Genomic DNA, 26,689 nt, shown 5'->3' on the forward strand with positions numbered 1-26,689 from the left:
TTAAATTATTTCATTGCGTTTTAAACAAATTTTTGTAAATTTCGAAAATCCATTTTTTAGTTCTTCTTTAGGATGTATCTATATATAGAACGAATTTTTAAAAGTAATTGAAAATACATATGTATATATATATATATGATAAATTATATATATTAGAATATATATGTACGTATATATATATGTATGTATGTATGGCTGTCGTTGTGTTAAAAAGTAAGTAAAATCAATATCTTAAATACACTTAGCAGCTAATCAGGACTTTATAGCAACAATTTGCTCACTTTCTCTTCTTATGTTTTATTGTTAGAAAAAAAATGCTTACAAAATTAGAATTTTTGTTTCAAAAATTGTCGAAAATATATGTTTATTTTTTATTTTCGTTGTTTCCATTAGCTTCAGAAAGCAAACTCACACGGGGCGAATTAATGCATTTAAAAAGTCTTAAAAATTACGCACACCAGTACCATAATTAGCACCGCCAGCACGATTCAAGGCATCACGGAAGAGATCAATGTCCAATTCGTTCTCAGCACCGGCTTGTAATTCAACAGCAAAATTCTTTAAGGAGAAACCAAAACAAAAAACAGAAAAATAGGGGAAATGAATGAGAATGATGAACTAAAAATGAATGTATAAAAAAGAAACCAACAAACTTACATTTAAAACATCCTTAATTAACGCTTTATCCGTGGACATTTTGGCCCTTTGTATTACGCCAACATTTTGTCCAATCCATGTAAGAAAAATGAATTTTTTTCTTTTAGACATTTCATCACCCATTTGTATACGTATATAGCCGAAGGCTCTCTCATTATCACCGAATTGCTGACGGAATTCTTCGAAACATTGCCCACGAGCTGTACAAATAATACGGGGCCCATCAAATTTAAAGACGGCCCTGAAAGATTGATTTTAGATTAATTTCTTTTTTAAAAAAAATACATATATACATGTACATATACGTGTAAATGTATGCATACAAATATATATATAGATATATATATATAATATGTGTTGAATATCTTACCACTCCGTGTCTGTGAGGTCAGAACGTACGTCTTCATAGGCTTCGCGTATAGCGTCTTTATCCAACGAAGTTGCCATAGGCATCTATGGATGTAAACAAGAAAAAATGCAAAAGTTTTTGAAATATTTACAATATGTTAATATTCGATGAAATGTTTTGAAAGGCTTCAAAGTTAGTCTCTTTACTTCCCATGTTCAGAAAAACCTTCTAGATAATCAAGAACCGATCTGTACAATCTATATATAAATGAATTTAGGATATAAAACCTAAAGGAAAATATTATATCAAAAATTGCTATGAGACGCGGGAAAAAGTAGTGGTCGGGTGGTAGGAAGTGAGATTATCGTAATCAGATAACTTGCACGGGAAATGCTGGCACCTTGAGAGCTTAGAATAAAAGAATTTACCTTAAACGGTAGAGTATCTCCACGTATTGCGACGCAACGACTGCAATGCCTAAAGCGTTTTTGTGCTCGTCTTCGTTCACGTTAATAGTATTTTCGCCAAATGCGTGAAAAGTGAAAGCGAAATGTGAGTTTCTTGCCATCTTGACCACATTTCCTCAAGAGAAATCCTGCAGTTGTTGCAGATTTAAGAAGGGGTGTTTGTCATATATAAACAACAGCGAAAGGAACCATGCGAGAATTGACTTAATTTCGTGGATCGAATTTGGAAATATCCACTGAAACGCCTACACATCCTTACAGTAAAAATGAAATAGTCAAAATAAAAAAAAAAAAAAATATATACTGAAAACTCTGTCCGATTGTCATTGTGTTCTATAGCGGTCATTGATTTGAAACTTTCTACTCTTATATAAATATTCTCGATCTTCTTCTGCTAACTAAACTAAAGACTAAAAGTTTTTGAAATTCGACCCAAAGTAAATAAAGGTCTGTTAATTGACAGAACTATCGAAAGACGGCGAGCATACTCATTCACTATAAGTAATCGTAATCAGTGTATTACTTTGACCGTAAGCTCGGTCAAACATTATTTTGTGGAGCGTTCATGGCAGCATTACTTGAAAATGATCATAATCGGTAATCGCATGCGTGAGCAATCATAAAAAAGTTTTATGATTGGGGTAATAGGTATTCAAGTTTTTTATTTATTCGTTTCCTCATTTATTAATTCGTTTATTTATCATCAATTTCTTGATTTTTTTTCTACAGTTTCTAAATTCAAACAGAATTAAAAATGTGCTTAATATATATTTCCTGTATAAACTATAAATTACTCACTTTGCCGTAAGTTCACTTCTGTTTACTTAAACAGTTAAAGTTAAAATAAAGTTTTGAAAAAATAAAAAAAATTGTTTTTTATATTTCCTGACATTCATCAATATTGTCGCTGGCCAACCAAACCGATATATGTGTGTATGCATCTATAATTGAGTAAGCTCTTGAGCTCAACACATTTATCAATTTGCGTTCAAGTGCAATTAGTCAGCTAACTATTCGATAGACGGGCGAAAAAACAGACATGCATTCAAACACGTAACGTACTAAAAAATAAATCTGTTTCTTGACGAAGCTAACAAGCACACAAAAAAGAAACAACCTTCGAGAATCTGATTTTAGTAATATTGAAGACATATTGTAAACGAAACTGGAGAAACGATTTTATGACCAAATGAAATAAATATATTTTTATAAACAATTTTCAAATTTGAAACCATATAAGGCTGTTAAATAATAATAACTGTTTGCAGTGCAGTGCAAAATGCATATGCTGTGCATGTTTGTTGCAAATTTCATTTGAAATTGCTGAATAAAACACATGTATGTCAATTTTCAAAAGGAAATTGAAATCTTTATTAGTCGTTTTTGCACCAGGTATTTAAGATAAGACGAGCAAATGACTCAGTAAAACTGGAAAAGACCTTACACAAGACATCTTTACTTGATTTCTGTTAAAGAACGTATGTATGTGCGTGCGTGCGTGCGTTCGTGCGTGCGTTGAACAGCCACGAAGAGCGTTAAAGAAGAGAGTTTGAAGTATTATAAAAGCATACACATGGATAAGCTCTTTGAAGAACAAGGATAGAGATTATATATGGTCTACACCGCACTACAGTTACAGAATCATTTTCAATAGCTCTCGCCGTTGGGTGCAAACGCGTCAATTATGGCATCAAATTTTATTAAAATATTTCAAAAATTGTGGCATATAGGTTGAACACGGCCGGAAAGACGGACAGGCGGACAGACAAGCTTGGATCGATTGATAAAGTGATTCCGAATCTACTTAAAGCCTTTCCGCCTGATGCACACAACCGCACAAACTTAATATAATCTTGTGCCACAAAAGGGCGCAGGCTATACTGACGACTACATATTTAAAAACATAAGTGCATATGTCCATGTGTACATACAGTCTATAAAAATAAAAATAAAATCCTTAAAACATGAAACGAAAGTTATTTACTTTGGGCATTTTCACAATATATATATATATATATATCAGTTTTGCCTGCTGGGTTCACAGCATCACTCAGTGGCATAAAATTCATGCGAGTCTATGCCAGCAACACAGCGAGAGACAGTGTGAAACTCAAAATATCTGGCGAAATTAAATCCTTGATGAAATTTTCTTCTCTCATCGTACCTTCTTCTCGCGTCGTAAGCATACTTTAATATATTATTGCTAGTTCTACTTCTCGGAATAAATACAGATGACATAACGTAATAATTATTGGATTGGTGAATGTTAAGGGAGATGATAAAATTAGTCACGTCCTCAATTCTCGCCAAAGCGGATGCAAACTTGCGAAAATTGCCAAGTCGTTACACAGACCAGGTAGCCAGTTGGTCAAAATGACTCGTAAGGTTTCGTTCGCTCTGCTCGAAAAGAAGTAGGTTCGATCCCTGGTGCGTGTCGCACGGTGCAAATTATGCGTTATTACTTATGTTGGTACGCGATTCCACAAAAGGATATCGTACTTTATTAAGCTTTATGAGCCATTGACGGGTTTTATTTGTGTATTTATCGTTTTTTTTTTTTTTTTGTTTTTTTTCTTTTACTTCTTTTTCTTTTTCTTTGGCAATCTTCTCTTGCAGAGTGAGTGATTGGTTTAATACCAATGCGGTTTTTACCTATTAGATCGAATATGTATACGAATCGTTGGAAAGAGCGATATATCTTTTTATTAATGCACTTCTGGCTAATAACGATGATGGCTAGAGAGTAGTTGTAGTAGATTTTTCTCTTCGATTGTAGCCAGATTTTATTAGATGCTTGCACGTATTTTGGCCATTTTTTCACTTGAAAAAGGCATTTATTGAAGAAAATTGGTACATCCAAATATTTTCCATCATTTTCCCATCTTTCTAGCGATGTTAATTTGACAGCGATCCAATCAATCAGCGACCCATTTTCGGACTTCTTTAACATGCACAAGTGGTAATCAGAGGGCACTAGTAGGACTTTTCGTCTCTTAACCGCTACTGCTAGTTTTTTTTTGCAACAATACATCGTTCGATTTGTTCAATTGACGTGGGTAGACATCTGCAGCAACAGTTTCATTCGGTTTTGATAGGTCACAGTAATATACTACTCCTTGCTGATCCCACCATACGCACGGTAAAACTTTGTGGCCAAGAATATTTCGCTCCGGTGTCGATGTGCATAGATTTTCTGACTTTTTGCGTCTGGGATTTTCATCGATTCCTCGAAACCAAACAACATGTCAAAAATGCGATTTAGAGTGTTCCATGATTACCGCCCGTGTAAACTGAATGAAGGGAACGGTCAAAATCATCGAATTTAAACGTTGCGTACATAGATGCTTCGCATTATGTTGTCATTTTCAGCAAAAGATGTCGCTGGCCAATATACATGCAAGCATCTGTTAAATAAGATTCTTCGACGATATAACGTTTTCGTTAGGCTTTTAATCTGCCCTTTGTCGTTTTTACATTTCCCACAATCGTAAAGATTTTTATAGAAATCTTCAACTGATAGCCTTAATTAGATTTGCATGGGGATCTTCGTTTCGCGAAGATGTGCAAAGCAAACACAGGACTATATCGTGCCGTTTATACACCAAAAATCGGTTTGAAATTTTTCTATGTAAAATTTTCTACACAGTTTAAATCTTAAAAACAATGATAATCAGCTAATGAGGTTTTAATTAGAAAAACGATTTTTTTGTATGTAGCTTAAGATGGTGTAACTGTTCAAGATTTGCCCTCATACTGTTCTATGAATTTTTTACTTTGAGGTTCAGTGGTGTAAACAGTTTATTTATCACCGACGTTTTTTTGATATTTATATACATAAGATCTAGTGAATTGGCATAGACAGGAATTATATCGAACAAATTATGCCTATGAGTTTCTCAAAAAATTGTTTAAATAATTGATAAGTTTTGCTAAAGTCTCTAATATGAACTATATATATATATATATATATATACATATTAGAGATGGGAAGCGTGCGAGAGTGATAGATTGTATAGATGACATTATTTTAAATGGTAGGATACGCCGGTGCGCTGTATACGAGTACGTAGTTAATCGACTTAATTACTGAAACCTTATAGTTTTTTTTGCCCCTCAAGAGAGTTCACCCCACCCCACGCTTATTCCGAAGAAATGTAATAACATTTTAATAAAAATAGTCATAAAGAAAACAAAAAAAGTTGTAGGAAGTTACCTTCGTTTAGGACGAATTTTGGATACTCATCACTCGTGGCGCAACAAGTTGTCAAGAATTGCAAGTGTGCCCATCAGTTGATCAAAGTCCTGGTTACAATTCAAGATGGTAAAGGTAGTGACAATTCGGGACGAATTTTAGCTCAACAGTTAGTGCGAGCTATTGAAAGCATTATTTTGAAATAAGTCTCGTTAGAGGAAGTTTTTCCACTTCTTCTTCTTAAGCAATTTATAAGCGTGCTTGTGATTGGATGTGAATGGATGTGAATGGATGTGAATGGAATACAGCGTTTATAGCGCTATTTAAAGAGTGTACGAGTCAAAGTTGTTACGTTGTGTAAGTTGTTGTTGTTGTTGTTGTTGTAAATACTGAAGTCCCCTCGAAACCATAAGCTAATAATAATTATTGAATAATCCATATCATATATATCATATATATATACATATATATATATATATATATACTTCTATGGCTTACAAATGGAATGACAAATTGGCATGCCTATGTAATGCATATGAAGTAAGCATAAAAAAAAAAAATACATAATTAAAAAAAAGAATGAAAATTCTCTTTGGTTTAGGGCGAATTTTCGATACTTAAGAAATGCGGCAATTTTTCGATGATTTTTTCACTGCTTTCTCAGCAGAACAAGAACATCTAAATGCAGTTTCAACTCGTTGCCTTATTTTCTGCATTCACAATAATACTAAAAGTATTATTTACATCGTCCCGTAGGCTGGGTTCCTTTCGCGTCAGCGTGCAATTGGCTTGCTCTATATATATTTGCGTATTGTACATTATGAGCGGGGATAAAATTAACATGCTTGCATAAAAAACGAAAGGTATGACGACGACGAGGACACCTTATACTTTGTATTAGGCTGACGGCTTTTCATTTCTAAAATATAGTTTAAAGAGTGTATAATTAGCACACTTGCGCATGAATAGCTTTTACTTTATATATGTCAATGCTTGCAAACAGCGTGGTAGCGATTTAAGTTACTATGGGTTAATATCCATATAAAAGTTGAAAATACGACTTCAGCATTTTTCGAGAATTCAAAAACCTATTAGTATTAATTACGTTTGTTGATATGTTCGAAGTAAGGTTAAGTTATAAACTGAATTTAGGAAACACAACAAGTAAGAAAACTATATTCGGTTGTGACCGAATCTTTTATACCCATTACCGTCATCCTATAAATAGGAAAAGGAAAAGAAATAAGTTTTCATGTTGAAAAATATTCAGAATGAAAATTTCTACGGCGTATGTGTTGGACTTTATGAGTAATGAGCGAGAAATACAGAGAGCAAAAGTGTTCGCACAGTAGGCGTACTGTAGGCATATTTGTTGAAGAGTTTGTGTCCTTTTCAAATTCTCTTGCAATTTTGTAGGCGATAACTTCATTCTTGAGGACCGGAGAATGTTTAGTACATAGACGAGCCACAGTTACGCACAGACAAATAAGCAGACGAACAGATGGACATGGGTGCATTAGGTGCATTCCAAATTTGAAACTGGTCGAGAATTTACATATTTTATGGGATTTTGGAAATTTGTTTCTGCACACCACAAAATTGAGTAGGCATAACCGATTTTTTCTGTTTTTGTAGAGGTTCTGGAACATTGCCCATAGAGTATAATTTCAAAGTCTTGTAAACTCATCGGTTATAGTTTATGAATAATGACAAAACAACCAATGTTTTATTTGTTTTCGAAAAATATATGCGCCCTCAGTTTACATCGTACTGTATTCATGGCTTTCGACCGATATTCCTCATTTTCAATAGCAGCCTGCGTGCAAGAACTTCCGATATTTCTGTTAAATTTGATGTCGCTAGCTTCATTTTTGCGGAGAAGGTTGAGAGCAAACATTACTCAGACGGACGGACAAACGGAGAAATGGGCATGCTTAAATCGATTCAGAGTTGGATGCTGATCAACAATGTATTTATATTATGGGGTCTCTGGTGCTTCCTTATGAGCGTTGCAAAAGTTTTCACAAAATGAACATACCCTCATCTTTGGGTGATGAATATAAAGAAAACAAAAAAAAAAAAGGAACAAAATAAGAAAATATTATTCTCTCGCTGGAAAGCAATAAAGGAAACTTCTTAGAAAAGTCATAAGCAAAAGGAGAAAGAACTATAGGTAGACAAGGCCGGATAATTGGAAACGTGTCGCTTGAACAGCACACATATGATGAACGTTGACGATGAGTGAACTTTCCTGCAAAAGTCCTAATGTATACTAAATAGTCTTAGTGACGTCTTGCAACGTGTACATATCTTTGCATAAATATGATTCGTCCAAGTATATCTGCATATAATCGATACAACAATTTAGAGTTAGGTGTCTCATATAATTATTTATATTATTTTATTTGTGTAATTGTTTTTAAGCCGATTAAAAGGAATATTTTTTAAATTTAAATTCAATGCTCGGTCATTCGCCCCTTTCGCTGAAAGTGAGCTGTGAAATTTAAAAGAAAAGACGCTTAATGCTAATGTCGTTGCGGACGATAAGAAAACATTGGAGAGCAAACTTTCCTTTGCAGATAGCTAGTGATCAGCATCATATCAAACGACAGATGATAAATAGAAAGTTAAGCGCTTAGCACTTAATTGATTCGAATTGATTATTCCGATCAAAAATATCTATATATATATATATATATATATATATATATTTCGTGTGTATTCGACGTTTACATTAAAGCATCTAACAAGTCTGATGTACTCCTCGGTGCGGATGGATGACGGGTATAAAAAGTATAATCAATTAAGAAGGGTGTGTTAAGACACTCGCACACATATAGAGATAAGGAAGGATAAATCCCCCCTTGTCCTCCGTGTATACATACGAACATTTTCGTATAGACCAGCAGATGACTCAGGTTTCGTATGAAACATTAATGAATAACAAAAAAGAAAGAAAGAAAAAAAAAACAAAAAAAAAGAAAGAAACAAATTATACAAATAAAAATTAAAAAGACGAAAGTGCCTCCAAAAATAAGAAAAAGAAAAACACTTGATGGGGAGAAATCACAACAGCAATGGCAATGAACTTGTTTGCGTTCAACTTTATATCTTTCTTCAATGCTTTTATATCATTGAAGACTTTTAAAATAGTAATCGTTTCTTTTTTTTTTTTTTTTTTTTTTAATTTGAATACATTTTGTGAAATGAATGTGAAAAGCAAAGTGAAGCTACAAACAGTCTGAAATGCATAGTGCATTTTTGAAAAGATACATCTATATGAATGAAGGAATGAAGGAGCCAGGACTCCACGATAATTGTCATTTCTCCGAGCCTATGACCGAGGCAATTCGATGTCGGAGCCAAATTTCGAATACTTTCGAATACAAATTTTCGATATAATTGTAAAAATCTTATTTGCTTCAAGTATTGTAGAAGGAGTGCGGGAGAGCAAATGTCTTTTAAAAAATTCATATTTGCTCCAGGTTTTTTGAAATGATTTCGAAGGAAAAGAAAAGAAAACAAAGGCTCAACAAATTATTAGTGCAGTAGAAAAAGGGAATACATTTATTCTACTTTGACATCAATTTGAACTTTTCCCCGTGTGTGGGTGCATCAGCCTGCAATCGGTTGATCGAACGTTATCAAATTCGTGCAGATATTGAAATGGCAAGCGGATGCGTATCCTGCGTTAAAAGACCAAACACGTGTACAACAATTAAGTAAGTCTTAAGTCAAGGTTGAAACTCTTAATGATGATAAACAATGACGAATGGTGAGTGGAAATGGCGCTATATTATCAATTAATGGTGGTTAGTAGAAAACTGAAGGAGAGAATAAAGCCTACGCTGTGCTGTGTCCTATCAAGAACGTATCATTGCGGCGATCTGATAAAATGTCATCTTTAGTGTGCCATTACGATAAGGGCAAATGAATTGATAGTCTTGATGTGAACCGATGACGCCGCAACTGTGAAGGCAAAGTTTTAAGTGCAATTCGGATAAATGAAAATAAATTTGCATGCGATTTTTTTTACTCTTTTTTTTTTTTTTTTTTTTGAAAACTAAGTAAAAATTTTCTTGGAAAAGTGAAAACAAAAATTTATTTCCAATTATATTTCGCATATTTGTCATATACGCGTCTGCACTTACTGGTGTAGAGAAAATAATATTTCGAAATACTAAATGAAAGATGGTCAGACAGATAAACGGACAGACGGGTCCGACATGTTTCAGTTGCGTGACAAGGCGTAAATGTCTTGTTTGTATACAAACGATACGTTGGTGTGTAAAACAAGACAAATATATATATAAAGACCGGCAAAACGCAATACACAATGTTTGAAAGTTTTGACGACAGCGATAATGATGAAGATGATGGCTGCCACACCTTAATGACGTAGCTTGGTTTCAAAATATACCACAATTTTGCTTAATTTATGTTTTGGTCTTCCTGACTCACCCATTTCTGAATAAATATGAAACGAAAGGAAAACGTTTGCTTGACAAACAAAGAACGCAACCTAAAAGCTCAAAAAAACAAAAGCAATTATATGAATTTTATGAAATTAGAAAACAAGAAACCCCTCCTAACGAACACTTCAGCGACTTTGCCTTTTTGTCAAAATCGCTGTAATAGTAAATGGAAATATAATACAGGCATGATCCCATTCTGTTTAATTTCCCACTTTCGTTCTTCGATGCCCTCTTGGGCACCTTGCACCTATGTAATAAAAGGATGCACACATATATTTACATATTCATTTCGAAGGATTCATATAACGCTTTTTAAATGCGTTAACTACACGAGTAAAGAGAACTTTCTAGCTTGAAGCATAATAAAATGTGTCCAGCGATGTTCTTCTCTCTAATTATTTTTGATAATTTAGGTGTCATTTAGTCAAACAACAGCTAAAAAAGTCATTGATATTCATTGTAGCGTTCTCGTATGCTATGGTTCACCTAAACTTTTGACTTTTGTTAACTGCCAATATTTGAGAAGATTTTCAAATTGTCAGATTTCGCATTTTCGCAGATAGCTGAAAAAACTCTTAACAAATAGGATAAGGAATCAAAAAGGAACCAACAATTGAAATAACCGAGAAGTCTATATAACAATTATCGAATCGAATTAATAATAAGTAAAATATACATCGATGAGAAGGAAATAACTTAACTTCTTTTGCTAGGAGTGAGAAGGGAGTTAAAAAGTTTATTCATTAGCAGACTATCAATTAAAATGAACATAAAGAAGCGAGAAAAAGTGATGCACTTGATCTCGGATATTCGAGTTTACGTCGACATATACATACCATGCAAAATTATGTATAGCAAATCCAGCTTATGTATTACACTGATCGATTAAGAATCATCTTGTGAATCGATACAAGCTTATCTGTCTATCTGTCAGTGCAGCTTGTTTCGCTTTATTCAGCCTGTAGGCTGCACTCTTGCACGTAATCTTATGCGTGATGCACTAGGAAAGATTATTTGATAAAGGTATTGTAAAAAATTCATATGACAAGAGAATGCAAAGCTTTTTGATCTATGCTGCATGCCGCTTCGAAAAATCGTATTTCGAGGGGAAATGCATTTAAAGTTTCAAGTGCGCAGGTGCTGCTGTAAAATTTGTTTATGTCATTGTTGACATATGTTGATTAGGAATCATTAGACTTAGGGTTTCCGAAAAGTCCAGAGCGATTACAACTTTTAGTTATATGCCTTTTCTGCAAAAATGCTTCGAATCTAAACTCTTTTGCTCTTTGGCTGAGCAAACTACACTGTTGCTACTTGCTGCTAGCTGCTCAATTGAAAAGCAGAAGCAATCCATTTAAGTGCCTTTGGTCGTTGAGGCTTAACTTGCGACGGCGGATTCTAATGTAATAGGCAGACGTTTAAAGCAATAATCATTTTCATATTTGTTACAGATTATAACAGAATAAAATCGTTTACATTTCTTATAGCGACTGTGCGAGAGCAATTTTACAGTTGTCTTACAGCTACAGTTGCAAATAGCTAATCTCTTCCGTGCTATACATGTTTTTTCTTATAGAATTTTTTTTCTTCCCCCCGTCTTTAATGCTATGATTCATTGCGAATATTCGTAAAGTATTTCCCATTTCGAGTTTAGCCATTTATAGTTTTAGTTTTGCACATTTGTTTTATTTAAAGCATTTAATGTGCATGCGGTTGCTGCTGCGTATGCTTTAAGCATTCGTTACTCATTTGCAAACCATATGGAGAGATTTATTTTTAATTTTTCATCTTTATTCCGAGATATTTTCTTCCTTTTTCACTTTTAATTATTTTATTTATTTATTTATTTTTATTTATTTTTTTTTGGTACCTACTTGCGAAATATGGAGGAAGTAAACTAGAAGTTTTTATTTTTCGCATTGTACAACATTTAGTAATAGGAATTATATAGTTTAAACCTTATGTCTTGGATTTGCATGACATGTTAACTTGATTTGGTCATGTCTCGGTTATATGCTTCCAGCTATCCATCTACCTCCAGTTATTGTTATTCTTTTTTTAGTATGTATATATGTAATTTGATTGGATAGTGAAGATGCGAAGAGCGAAGAGCGAAGAGTAAAATTTAGCAATATTTGAACAAGTCGGCCGTTAATGAAATATTTTCAAAATTAATAGATACTTCAGAGATGTGTACAAAAACAATTGGACATTCTTACCAAGATAACACATTCTATTTGGTATAGTAAAGATATGTATATTTTGGTTTTGGACGGGCGGACATGCCTTAGTCTTTTGAATGCAAACTTCTCAAAACATTGTTCAGGTGAAGTGACTGTGTCTCTCATGTAGCTCTCATAATATTAAAGATGATGAAGATTCGGTTGATTGATCAATTCGAAAAATAGTCGAACTTTTTACTTCCATTCGCAAAAATTAATTATTAAATAGAGACAGACGCTTAACGACTGCTAATATGATAAATGGTAAAAATGGCATTCTAGAGCTTCATGTATACATAAGTACAAAAATAGAGTGAATTTATGTTTGCTTTATTTTACAATAAGCAAAAATGTTACAAACAAGCATCTGACGGGTATTAAAGAGTTCGGTCTAAGCCGCTTATAAATATTTTTTCTTACTTTATATTACGCTTTATATTACATTGAAATCAAGCGTCATTTGTTTTACGCAAACACGCACAAAAATCGATTCACGGATAATGTAGTGTGAATGGTGTTAGGCATACGCGCTTGTTGCATAAACATATAAATATGTATAATATATATAATATAATCATGTATTAGTTGAGGCATTTATTTATTTTTTTTTTTATTCGCCGATGCACTAGCACTGGCGACGATGACGATGACGATGACGATAACCGCATATTTTGCGTACACACATCAGCCAATGCTTGAAACATTTAGGAAAGTGCACGCAGCAACAATAAAGTTGTGAAAAGGAGTGAGTCGGTGTTTTATATATAATATATCATTCGAATGATTAGAATTCTACAAAATGAATGGAATGAATGCCGGATGCGGATGTGTATTGTGAATAGTTAGACAACATTGCCGAGTTGTTGCAATTTATCGAAAGTTTGTTGATCTTTTTTTCCCCCTTTTTTTTTTTTTTTGTATAATTCATATTCTTAAGATATCATTCGCAAGTTGATGGTATCCGGCTCTTACGGCTATTTGTTACAACGAATCATATCACGACGTGACCTTCAGTCACTTTTAAAATTCTTAGCAATAGTTAATACGTTATCGTTTCTCATTACAACAGTTTAAATTCATTTATGTGTACAAATGTGTATATAAATCCAAATAAGCAACGTATTACATATTATACGCAGGGAATAACACCGAAGCAATACGTTGCGAGATTATCGTCGAAAATACTGCGAATCAATTCAAATTCGAATGTCCGCTATCTGAGGTCTATACAATAGTGTCTTGTCGCAATTTATTGTTGAAGTAAACGTGTTAGTTTTTACCAACAACAACAGTAATGAGAAATGTTCACTAATTATATTCGTTTTAAACGGAAAATGCTTAAAAGCTTAAAAGTTTAAAGGAAGATGAAAGACTAAATGACTACGGTGCGGACTAATCGGGCCATTATCAACGAAAAAAATGATGAGTATTAATGATGCGGGCCCTTATGCGATCAGCTCGATATAGCATATTATGACTTGCTTCAACTAAATGAAGTCATCGCGCTGCCAACAACAACCGCAATCAATGCAATTGGACCGTAAGCTCAAAGTTGTCTAATACATGTTAGCAGCACTAAGCCTAAGTTATGTGCTCTCCAGCCTGCTACTCAGTCGATCACTTATAGTCTCTTCTAGCAGCGCTTCCATTCTTATGATAACAAAGAACAGCAGCTAGTTTTGAGAATAGCCTTTGAGGCTTCAGTTGGGCTTTGCGTATCGTATTCGTATTCTGCCTGAAAGATGAAAGGTTGAGACAACTGTTATTAATTAGCATAGCATCGTCTCTGAAGCGAATGCAACTTTCTTACTTGTTGTGTGTTATCTTGCAAATCTAAGTAAAACACAAGCACACCGCACGTTACAGAGAAGATGACACGTCTCTTGTGGTGAAGCAAGCATTGATATGTTTTTGCTTTCACTTTAATCTTTTTCAAGCAACGCGCAGGTGGCAGCACATTACACATACAGTTGCTAATATCTTCGATTTCAAAGCAGACATTCTTAACTATTGTGCTGACGGTGAGTTTTTAAATTTAAATGAGATGAGACCGCAGAGGTCGGAAACAATATTTTCAAAATCTTGCATTGAATCCACGAAAAACGCAATTATATCAAACTATTTTATACTATATTTCATAGAAGGCCGTTTCTAAAGATAATAATCAAATAAATAAACTTAATAGCAAACTTAAATTAGTTTTAAATACCAGTTTCCGTGGCCAATTTGAAAGCAGAGCGAAAACAAGTTGAATGAAACGAAGAATGCTCTGAAACTCTGCGCACTTAAAGCGACTTGTCGGTGCCGTAAAGGGAATGCAGGTTATATGTTGTCTGCATTAGCACGTCGGCAAATCAATTCTTCGATAACGAACGATCCCCTATGGTCAGAATTAATATTTGGTTATCCTAATAAAGCAAAAATCGTATTAACAGCGAGTGTAATAAGTTTAAGGAAAACGGGGACAAAGAAGAAAGGAAAACTTTTTTTATCAATATGTTAATATTTGCATAAGCAAATTTCTACCGATTAACAATCTCGCAAAGCTATTGAAGATCACTTTCTAATGTTACAAACGTAGCTTGGCGGTGTCATTCACCTTTGGTCTCGAATCGAAATAATTAATAAACACTCTTTTAAATTTAAATTTTATCGTCACGACTATCTTTGTTTGTACATTTTGTACATATTTAGCAGGAGGAGGGTATATTCGATTTGTTAAGTGCTTTTGTAACGTACACATGCACGCGTCAGCGATACAACTACAATTAACACTTGCTCTCTTTGCTTACCCACGCAAATTGTCTGTCTGGATAAGTCTTATCTTAACGCCTTTTCTTATTGTTTTTGCCATATTAACTTGAAAAAATGATCGAATTTGATGGACCAAAGACCATTCCGAGAACGTGTCAATGCTAAATTTGATAAGAGCACGATTTGATAGGTAAAATAGATATAGGTAACGATACGATTCAATTCGTCTCGAGCCGAGCACAACTTCTTTTCTGTATTTATGTTTTTTTTTTTTTTTTTTTTTTTTTATGATTCCAATTAAACGCGTTCCAAATTGAAAAGATAGCAAATTGCGTTTAAAAAAGACTAAGAATGACTTCTATTAGCGGAAAGGATAAATACTTCATATTCTTATTATTTTCGAGTTGGAGAAAAAACAAAAGCAAAAAAAAATTGCCAAGCATTCTGCAGCATGACAACAACGAAAATGCATGTATGCATGTATCTTGGTTTGGCTGGGTCGCGTTTAAGTAAACTACGTAATAGTAAGCTAAGAAGGTTTCTCGTTTTTATAGAGTAAGAGATGAGTTTTATATAATTCATCGCGTATCCAATTCTTTATTTTCTAATTACAAGAATGATATCATTTTTTCTTATTCATAATAATTATGCCAAATTGCATAAAATTAAGTACAATTGCTGTAACTGTTTATTTTAATAATAATTACCGTTCGTACTTAGTATTTACTTTTTCTTAAAGTGCATCATCTTTCATCTTCATTCTTTATGCATACGCTGCGACAGACTGCATTTTCATTTTATTTAATGGTAATTTGCACACAGAGAAATTATTATAAAAAACGCGAGAGAGACCCATTAGAAGAAGAAGAAAATCCTATTTTATAAGTCAGTCAGTTATTGTTTCGTTTTGTTTCTTCTTTGAGATATATTCACTGATCAGAAAATCTGCTTCATCGCTTCATCCTACTCAATGCCGATAAACATCATTAAGCGACTCCGTCCCAACCATGTGCACCCAATTTTCGGTTAACATTTTCGACTACTTAGGTATGTAAATATGAAATCGGGATTTTTTGATATAACAAATAAAAGTTTATTGCATGAAAACGATGAAAAGTAAGTTTTTCGAAATACTGCCCATTGCTAACTGTACATTTTTTCCATCCATGATGTTAGTAATCTTCTCCGAACCCCGTGCATTGAGTTCTTCTTTTCTCACATGGCCATACGCAATCAAAATATTGCTTATTAAATGTATGACCCATCGATGCAAACGAGTGGTAACGGGAGGAACTAGAGTTCGGGGAGTGGGCTGCACGCACTACGTCGAGTAATCGGGATATTGAACGTCGCTTCGAACGTGGCGCAAATCAGTTTCGTAATATCGATGGACGAACGGATGTTATGTAAAAAAGGGGGCTCTTGCGTCGCTTGTTTTTGATATTCCGGCCGTTTCTTGGACATCGAATCATTCAAATTGATCAATCGTTATTCGTAGCGTTTAGTGTTGACAGTTTCACGAAATTTTAACAAACCCATTCGGTTGTACGTTATACCTCGGTCTACCCATAAACTTTTGATCCTCGAATTCTCAAAATAAGTCCGCAGCAACGTTAGGACGCCAAAACGACCTTCACAGTCGATGTAGGTGCTATATCTCGGTCTATCCATGAACTTTTGGTCCTGGAATTCCCGAAATAAGTCTACAGTAACGATACGACGCCTAAACGACCTTCTCTTGTATAATTCGAAGAAAATAAGACATGCCGGCGAATGCTATTGGCTCTCTCGGCACAAAACTTGACATTGAAAGTTAGGGCCATCTATGGGTAAATTCCGGCATCAGACTTACACGCCTGGTATATAGTGTATAATATATCACTCAATTATTGGTTTATGAATTTTCATTTTTTGTAAGCTTATCGTTACGGTAGATATATTTCGTGCGGTCATCTCACCAATTACCAAGTCCAGGTGAAGGTCCTATCAAGTTTCTTATCTTAAGCTCAGATCTGGGTAAGAATATAGCCTCACTTTGATTAAAAATATGCTTGCAAAAAATTTCAAAAAAAAACAATCTATGAAGTAGTCGCAATACGTGCTGCCAAGTTAAAAAAAAAAAATATAATATAGCGTATGAACGACATTTAATGGGTACGATCAAATATTACATATACGATCGACATACAATCGCTTCGTCCTTAGTCGAATGTTTCTTCGTTCTTAACTCCATTGCAGTTTCCTTTTTTCTTTTACTTTTTTTTCAGTTGATCCATTGATTGATATGGCGTTGTCTGTGCATCCTATAACAATAGTGAATGTGATCTGCATTCACGGACGTTCTAAATTTTGAATTTTTCTTCTCATTTCTTATGATTTTGCGAGTCAGAAGCTGGAAATAAGTGAGACTGACTAGCCTGTTTCATAGCAATGGTAATTGCCCTCTAACAAGTACGTAAACAAATTCTACGATCGTAAGTACAGTTGCGAATTGCTTATGATCGATCCATTACACGAACATTAATCTTCTGAAGTACTTCTATAAATGTGTTTGGTGTTCAAGTATTCAGCGTTCGTACGAAATCAAGTATGGATTTCTTATTTGATCAAATTTCTTTCTATTTTTTTCTTCTTTTTCGAATTGTTAACGGCAGGGTAAGAACAACGCGCCTGCTCGAAAATATCTCCATGTGTCGTTCGAAATAATCATAAATTTTAATAAATGATAGCTTTGGTGTGACAGTGTGAGGAATCTTTGGTATTCAAAAATATGTTCGCTTGTGTATAACTGAGTAACTATTGTATCTCTGACTAAAATTAGAATCATTTTATTTTACACGTAGGCATATGATTTTCTTATATACGATATTTATATATATACTTGAGTATGTGCATACGTCTGACGGAGTTAATATTAATGTTTTTTAGAGCGAGCTGGAGTTACTTTAGGGATCCCATAATGGGGGGAATTTTATGGAAGAGCATTCACAGCAATTATATCACAAAACATCGTATATATCAAGTATCACATATACTCGTACGAACATCATATGCGAGATACGAGCAAAAAAGAAATAATATTATTTTATCTGTAAATGAAATTCTGTTGTATTTTAAAAAACATTTCATTTCATTTGATATCCGCTGGTTTTTGTTCTTTCTACCATATTTGTTTGTTAAGTGCATTTGTTTTGCTATTTAATTAGTTATGGGAACACAATCTTTTATATTTCTTGTAAGTGAGAGTACATCCAACTCTTTTTTTACACGGTCTATTTTAGATGTTCCTTTTTAAATAACAGAATTCGCCGCTGCACAGCAAATACATTTTTTTTGCACGAATATTTTTGCTCTAATTTTCGCACTAATCATGTATACAGCAACAGAAAATATTATCGAGGCAATATTGTGATCAGAAGTCGTGTCACGTTTGTGTCCACACATGTGTTGGCGACGTGTTCCACTGCTACTTGGATACTTGGTAATATGGATTTCATTATTGCTTTTTTTACACGCTTTTTTCAAATTTACTGCATGTCGCATCTACATTTTTGCACGGATTTCTCAGAAATCTAGTCTACCGACTAAAAGCAGACTTGGGTGTGTGTACACCCAAACAGTGATAAATAGCACACACACACACACACACTGCTTCGTAAGAATACACGCATGAATTTATTGAAAGATCTACGAAATACATAAGAAATAATTTTTTTTTTTTTTTTAATTTTAAAATATAATATTTAAAACACTGAAGGAATACCTTATCGGAAGCATTGCGTCCAATTTTTCTTTATATCCCTTAAACATTTAAAAAAAATTTCTTTTCCCCAAACTGTTTAGAATATATTTTTAAAGAAAGTGCATCTTTTTGTGAAGTTTTCTTTATAAATCGTTGCGTTTTTATTCGAGCCGTGTAGTGATGTGTGCTGCTATCCATGTGTCCATTATTTATATTTTTTAAATAATATGTATGTGGTATTGGTTTTTTATAAATTTTTTTTTTTTTTTTTTTTTGTTTTTCTTAACAAACAAGGCAAAGAGTTCCAGTAAAAATAGTTTGCAAGTCAGAAACTTACTGCTCTTCTAAGAACTATAAATATTTTTACATAGATAAGAATGGTTTTTTTTTTTCATTAATAGTTATGAGCAATAACACGTTGCTTAGAAAGAAGAAATTCGTTAGAAAGTTGGTGAAAATCTAAAATCTCGTCATAAGATGAATCTCAGTTACGATCTGTATATATAGCTGTAACGTTTTCACGGAGAGGGAAATGCGAATGAGGTAATTATATGCGGACGGACGGACGTTATTGAAACAAAAATATTACGGCCATGTGTGTGCGTGCATATTCCCGTAAACGCGGTAACAAAAGTCTGGGATCAAAGATTGCCTCACGAGCTGGTGAAGCTTGTAGCGATTCGCTTATGAGGCCTTAAATGAAAATCGCCAAACCGTTTCGTCGTAATAAAGGCGTATGAGCGTAAAATGGACTTGCATCTCAGCACCTAGTTGCATACAAAAAACCATTTGCTTTTCCGACTTAGAGATTGCGTTTCCAACGTTCGCTTGCGAATAAAGTTATATGGAAACTTTGTGTTTTCAGCTAGCCGTCACAACACACTGCTGATCCTTAGGTAGAAAAAGGACGTTTATCGAACTACAGTCTTAAAGTCAAGTACTATATGAATTGAATGCAATTGACGACAAATCGCTATCTCTGGCAAGGGGGTCTACAAGAAGAAGAGCCAGATTACTTCAGCGATTACTTCAGAGCAGGGCGACGTAATCAAATAACCGCTGCCTCAGGTAATGAGTGCTAGTAAATGTTAGACTTTCCCAAAACCTAACTTTTATGCATTTTATGTAACCTACAAACAACGTTATATGGTAAAGATAACGATGTGACAAGTGACGATAAACTTTTTGGCCTCGCTGTCCGCGTATCTGTAAATCACGGCTCATTTTTAGGTTTACCCGTGCACTTGGCATAACGCAACGCTTAAAAATTATAAATTTATATGTTCACATTCAGACGAGGTTTTCATGCTGTAGCCGAATTCACATAGAACAACGTGTTGGGTAAGATGGAGCATACGCTTGCGTAGCATGTCTCATGTATGCCGTGCTATCGTAATATTTCTGTTTTCAAGATCTTTCCTTTTAAAGTCAATGAAAACGGTGAAGCGGTGAGTAGAGAAAAACACAAAAAGTTGACTTAAGCTGAACCTAATTTCTTTAAAATGAAATCGCTTGAATGACTTGAATGTTATTTTCGAGCCCATCTTATAAATAGATTTTAATTATTATGCATGAACACATGAAATAGGGGACTTTCACACACAATCTCTGCTGTTATCTCAAGCCTCTGAACACTAGCGAAACACTCGGCAAAGAGCACAGATTATTAAACGAGCCGGAGGAGATTTGTCATCAACTACAACAAAAGCAATAATCAGTCATCAGTCATCAGTCAATGCAAGTTAATCATACATGCACATCAGGCACTATTTATATGTATGTGCATAAATGCATATAAATTACTATAAAAGTAAATATTTATGCTCCATCTTACACACACACACACAAACATATATATATATATATATATATTTAAACACAATCATATAATATACCGCAACTAACTTTACTTTTTAACGATATTGTATAGTAGATGGAGTAGTCTATTAAATCAATGCTACGATAATTAAACTTGTATTTACTTATTATAGCTATAATGCTTATATTCAACTATGCGCGCATATTTTTTCTTAAAAGTGTTTTAAATTTTAATTTGAAATGATTTTTTGTAATCGTTCTGCATTGAGTAAGTAACTAGAGGATCTCTTTTGCGGATAGTTAATCTTCGTATAACGCAGCACTTCTATAAGAAGCACTCACGCTAGTTCGATTCGGGATTTGGGCAATACTTTCGTAAAAAATAAAAAGCAATTAAAAAGGAATTTTTTCATTTGCAATGAGGGAAATCCCATAGTTCTACTAGAAAGTTTACTTCTACAAAGCATAAGGCATAAGGAAAAGCCTGGACTTAGCCGAACAGTTAGAGTCTTATTTTTGAAATGGAGACCGAAAAGAGTACATAGTGCTTAGCACCATGTAAACGAATTTATAAAGACCTTCTAATCTTAATAAAAGAGCAAAGAAGACTTTTTGGTGGATAAACGGGGCAAATATCGTAGCATGGTTTTTAATTTTTGAAGACTAAACTCCCTTTTGGTAGTAGTTCTTTGTTTCGTACAACACGAATTCGTATAATACGGCAATATGGAACTTTCGCGTTATACGGCAGTTGCCTGTGTATGCATATCATAGCAATATAGAGTTTTTGTTTTTTATAAAGTTTTCCTGGACGAAATATTTTTTTTTCGTTAATTCGTTGAAAATTTATTATAAGAAATTATATAACAGACGTTCGGAAAGAAGAAAAGCTTTCATTGTGAAACGACCGCTGTTTCTGATTATTGTGCAATTCCTGAAAAAGTTATGGCAATTTTTTATCGCTATGGAATATGTAACTGCAGATCTGTAAGAGCTCCCGTTTATATAATTGAGTTTGAGAGATCAGTAGATCAAATAAAATTTTGTGTGCGTGTGTATGTATGTGTGAGTGAGAGATTTGGTTAGATTTTCAAATTGAATCAAGGACAAATTACTTCGGTCCATTTTCGAAAGATCTCTCTGGCTGTCATGAACTTTTCAGAACGACAGCTGACCTCGGCACTCTCGCATAGCTCAGCGAACTCCCACTAACATTAGCTTTATATTGCTTCGAATCGCGTACAAAAATGTGCCTTTTTACTAAAAGGACTTTTTGAAATGTAAGCCTTGTATGGCTTAAATCATGTTGGCTCTTCCATATAAGTGCCGTTATAACAACTAAGCAACGAGCTATGACGAGCTTCTATTACTTTTTGAGGAAACTCGGTAAACTCGTATCGTATTCAGCGAAATGACGTAAGGCATTTAATGATCAGCCTTGTACGAATTTAATGTTTTATATGGTTTCGTTATAATTAACTGAACAAATCGACAATTTATGGAAAAAACTAATAAGTTGTCTTGTCACACATGTTACTTTAAAGAAAGCGTTAAGAATATTAAGTACAGTTGCGAAGATTGCGTTTGTATTGTGTGCGAACATGTCTCTTGGTTTTTCATTTCCAATGTCCCAGTGAATGTCATGAATAGGGTGAGACTTTCTTCTTATGTGCACACTGCAAAATCCATGAAACTATTTTGAACACATCGTAACATTTTATTAGAAGTGCTAAGATCGCGTCTATTTACACAGAACTGTGGAAAAAAACTCTCCAAATATTCTCACACATGATCTAAAAATGTACAGATTTTTCCTATTAACGAAGAAAGCGATATTGCAGTGATAGCACAAATATCGCTTAGATTAGTGCGACAAGTAGGAAATAATAATAAATGTTTTTTTTATTACTATTTATACGATCTGTAATCAATTTGGCTCATTGTTGTCTTTACGAATCCAAAATGATTTCTTGCAATAAATGCTGAGTTGCCTAAGGCATAGTTGATCGCAAAAATGGAGATAACTTTAGTTACTAGGAAACACCGTGTACTACGAATATCAATACTTAGCTGACTATTTGTGTGTAATAGATAGAGGCGGGCGATAAGAAATTAACATTTGTCGTGTAGAGTTTAGACATTTTCCTCTTCATCCACAGTCAGTCTCATTAATATTGGCCCTTTTCGTTCGCCAAAAGGTGAAAGCTTGTTAAACACTGTCCATAGTCCAAACATGAAAATTTTTCTTTTTGGCTATGTTCTACTACCAGGGAATATGTATTCCATACATTATTCCAGTCGATAAGAAAAGCAAATCACTTCAACAACTTCAAAAACATTGCGTCATTAATTTGTGGGTTTTTCACATAAGCAAGGGTACGAAGAGAAAAACAGTATATAATAACTTTTAATAATTTGTTTGGTTTAGGAAACTCTTCACTGCATTCTTGTTGTAGTTTATTTTTCAGATGTTGGACGGAAGAGATTGAGTGTTTTCACACATGGCGGTCCGATTCGTCGCACATGTTTTTGATGGGGTTTATGTCGGTTGGTTGGAGAAGAGCGTGGAGAAGAGCCATTCTCGAATTAAGCGGAACTTATGCTTGAGGTTGTTATCTTGGTAGAATTTGTCTGTAGTTTCTTCCAGACATTCCTTCAATATCCTTGTTTACATTGCCAGAGCCAGAATATAGCAATTTTTCGACTCCACTGCCATGCTCGCCCTAAGCCATGGGTACAAGAACGTAACAGGAAAACGCCTAACTCTTAGTGGAATAGCGTTACACTTGCAAATATAACGGGAAAAAGGAACTTGGAAACGTGTTCTGCCTGTCTTGCCCTAGGTTTGACAAGCGTTTACTTTTTGTCGAGCGAAAGAGCCCAATATTTTATTAATGAGACTCACTGTAATCGGTTTTAATTGAGCTGCGAATATGAACCGTTTGAAACTTTAACCCGACAGAGAGAGATATTAATCGTATATTAAACACGGTTGACCTGGATTACTAGTACCTCTAGAATAAGTATAAAATAATATAAAAATGTGTAAATATTTTTAGAAATAATTTTTTGGTTTTCGTATAAGAAAAAAATGTACGTTTCCTGTTTCCATACAAAATACTTTAGTTACACAATGCAAGGCTTTGTTCTGCTTGCACGTCATCGTAAACGGAGATAAACAAAATTTATATGGAAATAATAAAAAATATTATTATGATTATTACGACACACATAAGTGGTGTGCATGAGTACTAAGAGATAATAAGTTTTCTTTTTTTCTTTTTCTTTGTATTTTTTTTTTTTTTCCTTTTTATCAACTTTCAACAGTTGTATCAGACGTGAAAAAAAAAAAAAATCAGAAATGAGAAATGAAGTATGAAAAATGAAAAACGATGGCGGAGAAAAGGCAACTTTTACGTTAAAGCTGTTCAAAAATTGCTGACATGATTAAACAACAATTAGCAAATAATTTATGTATATCAAGGTGAACATCTGAAACATACAATAGACGTTGTTTTTTATTTGTTATTTTTTTATAATTTTTATTCCTAATAAATTACAAATGAAATCAATAAAACCCTTAACTTCTTTATCTCGCGTTCTGATAGCGTAGTTTTTTCTCTTGCTCAAAAATAAATGAAAGGAAAATTGTGGTAAAATTTAAATATTTTTTACGAGAATTGCATGCAATATACAAGCTAACTATGGTTAGCTGCTATTTATGTCCACATAAGTCGAGTCGAGTTTTGTGCACCTTTGTGTCTTTTGTACTTGTAAGAGATGATTTTTAACACTTACCCTTCGTGGTTTGGATTCAACCATTTGTTCAACTTCGATACCGTCTGACATCTTATGCTTTGTGATTAAAGTTGTTTGTTCTTGTTGTGACTATACTGTCTTGTTGTTCTTGTTGTTGCTCTATACTTCTTGCTTACGAAGAATTATAGACGAGATCAAGATACTCGTTTTAGAGATGCTGCACGTTTTCTGGCTGCTTTAAAAGCCGTTTACTTTATTATTTATCGGGGCGTGTGTGTATACATGTGAGTTGCGTTTATGCATATCCGTTGATATATGTGTTGCCGGTTTTTTTCGCACAATATAACAAAGAAGAAAAATAAAATTTCGTTTAGTTATTTTGACTGTAATTTTTTTTTGTTTTCTTTCTTATTATTATTAAACAAAACATAAATAATTTATAATTAATTTTATAACAAAAATTATTAAAAAATTTGAAAATATATATATATATATATATATATATATATATACATAACATACATATGCTTAATATATATATGCATATATATATGTATATGCCTATATAAATTAAGAATTCATCCTTATAAGAAAACTGGTTTTGCTCTTGTTAAAGAATTTTTCCGTAACATTTTATTACATATTTTATAAAGTCATTGATAAAAACTTTTCTAAAAAATTAAAAATCGAAAAATCACACCTTCTTCTTTTTCGTTCTTAATTTTTTTTTTAAATTAAAGTGAACGAACTAAAACAACGGCTTGATGTTTCTTAGTTTTATTATTATTGTATGTTTTCTTCTTTTTTTTTTTTTAAATATTTGTTTCAAAACGTTTTTAAGCGTGTATTGCACTTTTATACTAAATTCACTGTTGTTGAATTGACTGAACAACTTCAAATGAAAATATTTAATATATAATAATATATAAAATAACGTATATTATTTTCAACACAAGTCCCGCGATAAAAAATCTACATCCAAATGAAATGAATTCAAATTCAATTTTAAAATTTACTTTGCTGTATTTGCTGTATATTTCTTATGGATGCCCCGCAATAATGCAGAGAATAAAATTCGTTGCTCAGAGTAAATTTTACTTTGCTGTGCATTCTTACCTAAAAACTGAGTGAACTATCTAGAAAAAAAAAAAAAAGGCGAATGAAACGAACGGGCTGGGCTCTTCTCTGCCGAGAGCAAATTTTGCTTTACCTTTAAATGTTTATGAGCGTTGGTGTTGAAAACGCAAAGCACACAACATGCTCGTAGCCTATGAAACACGTTGGTTATGTTTGAAAGGCGAATAAGATTTCATCCAAACTGAGAATTGCTTTCATGGCCTTGCATCAAACTTGATTGAGTTGCTTGCGGTTCGCATAAAATTCGCTGAGTTTATTTATGTTTGGAGGATTACTTTAAAGTTCAACAAAAATTCAATAAATTGTTTAATGTGTTTTTAAACCACAAAAAAGTCGGAATTATTTTCCTTTTTATTGAAAGTAAATTTGAAACGATCGCCTGGCGGGTCTTTCAACTTAACGCAGTTTTAAATTAAAAACAATTCGTTTTAGGACAAATTTTAAATGCGCGTCATATCAAAGTTTTTTTTTTTACTAGTGTAGTCTTTATATTAATGTTTACAATAATATTTGTTAAAGGTAGAAAATTTGTACTAAAAGCCGGTGACAAAAAAGTACCGGGTACCAATACTTTCAGCAAAACACTTTTTATAAATCATCTTTAATATAGCCTTCGATTACTTCGGGGTGCCATTTAGTCGATGTAACGTATGTCACACTAGATTCGTGAGTAGATCCCTCATCATAATCCGAACCCTAATAATTTAATAACGGCTAATTTAGAGATCAACTAATCGATGGCTTGTCGATATGAATAGATTGACTTTGCCGACAACGATGATGGCTTTTCGAAGCCATCCTTGGTTTTTTTCTTCGCATTTCTAAGCCTTTTCCGTCAGTTTTCGCACACAATTTTGTTGAATATATTCGATATTCTTCGATAGCGCAGATTGGAAACGAATTCGAGTAAATTGGTAAATAGACTGGTTTTGGAATTTCCGTCACATTTGATTATCATCCCAATGCTCAAAGATTTTTTTTTTGCCGGTGGGTTAACCAAGCTACTATAAATAAAATTGTATAATAATTGATTCCGGATACTTTTTTTACAAAAAAATCCAAATATTGATATTTTCTATTAAACGCATACGTCGGCATATGCATTCATCTACACATA

At 33.6% G+C, this 26,689-nt stretch overlaps 1 protein-coding gene across 3 annotated transcripts; it reads right to left on the reverse strand.

The window, feature by feature from the left end:
- Positions 1 to 159: 159 nt before the first annotated feature.
- Positions 160 to 25,836, reverse strand: LOC119632882 (coactosin-like protein). 3 transcript variants are annotated; one of them, XM_038026051.1, is made up of 6 exons: positions 25,646 to 25,733; positions 25,552 to 25,571; positions 24,475 to 24,686; positions 1,028 to 1,110; positions 658 to 898; positions 160 to 558 (listed from the first exon to the last, which is right to left on the reverse strand). In XM_038026051.1, exons 3-6 carry the CDS (start codon positions 24,523 to 24,525, stop codon positions 442 to 444), a joined length of 492 nt encoding a protein of 163 aa, XP_037881979.1. In that variant the 5' UTR covers positions 24,526 to 24,686; positions 25,552 to 25,571; positions 25,646 to 25,733; the 3' UTR covers positions 160 to 441. The 3 variants fall into 3 exon arrangements, with proteins under 3 accessions (XP_037881979.1, XP_037881971.1, XP_037881963.1); XM_038026043.1 differs by lacking the exon at positions 25,552 to 25,571 and having other exon boundaries at positions 25,646 to 25,836; XM_038026035.1 differs by lacking the exons at positions 25,552 to 25,571; positions 25,646 to 25,733 and adding an exon at positions 25,136 to 25,485.
- Positions 25,837 to 26,689: the final 853 nt, after the last annotated feature.

This window comes from Glossina fuscipes, unplaced genomic scaffold (assembly GCF_014805625.2).
Source record: "Glossina fuscipes isolate IAEA_lab_2018 unplaced genomic scaffold, Yale_Gfus_2 0, whole genome shotgun sequence".
Classification (NCBI taxonomy): domain Eukaryota; kingdom Metazoa; phylum Arthropoda; class Insecta; order Diptera; family Glossinidae; genus Glossina; species Glossina fuscipes.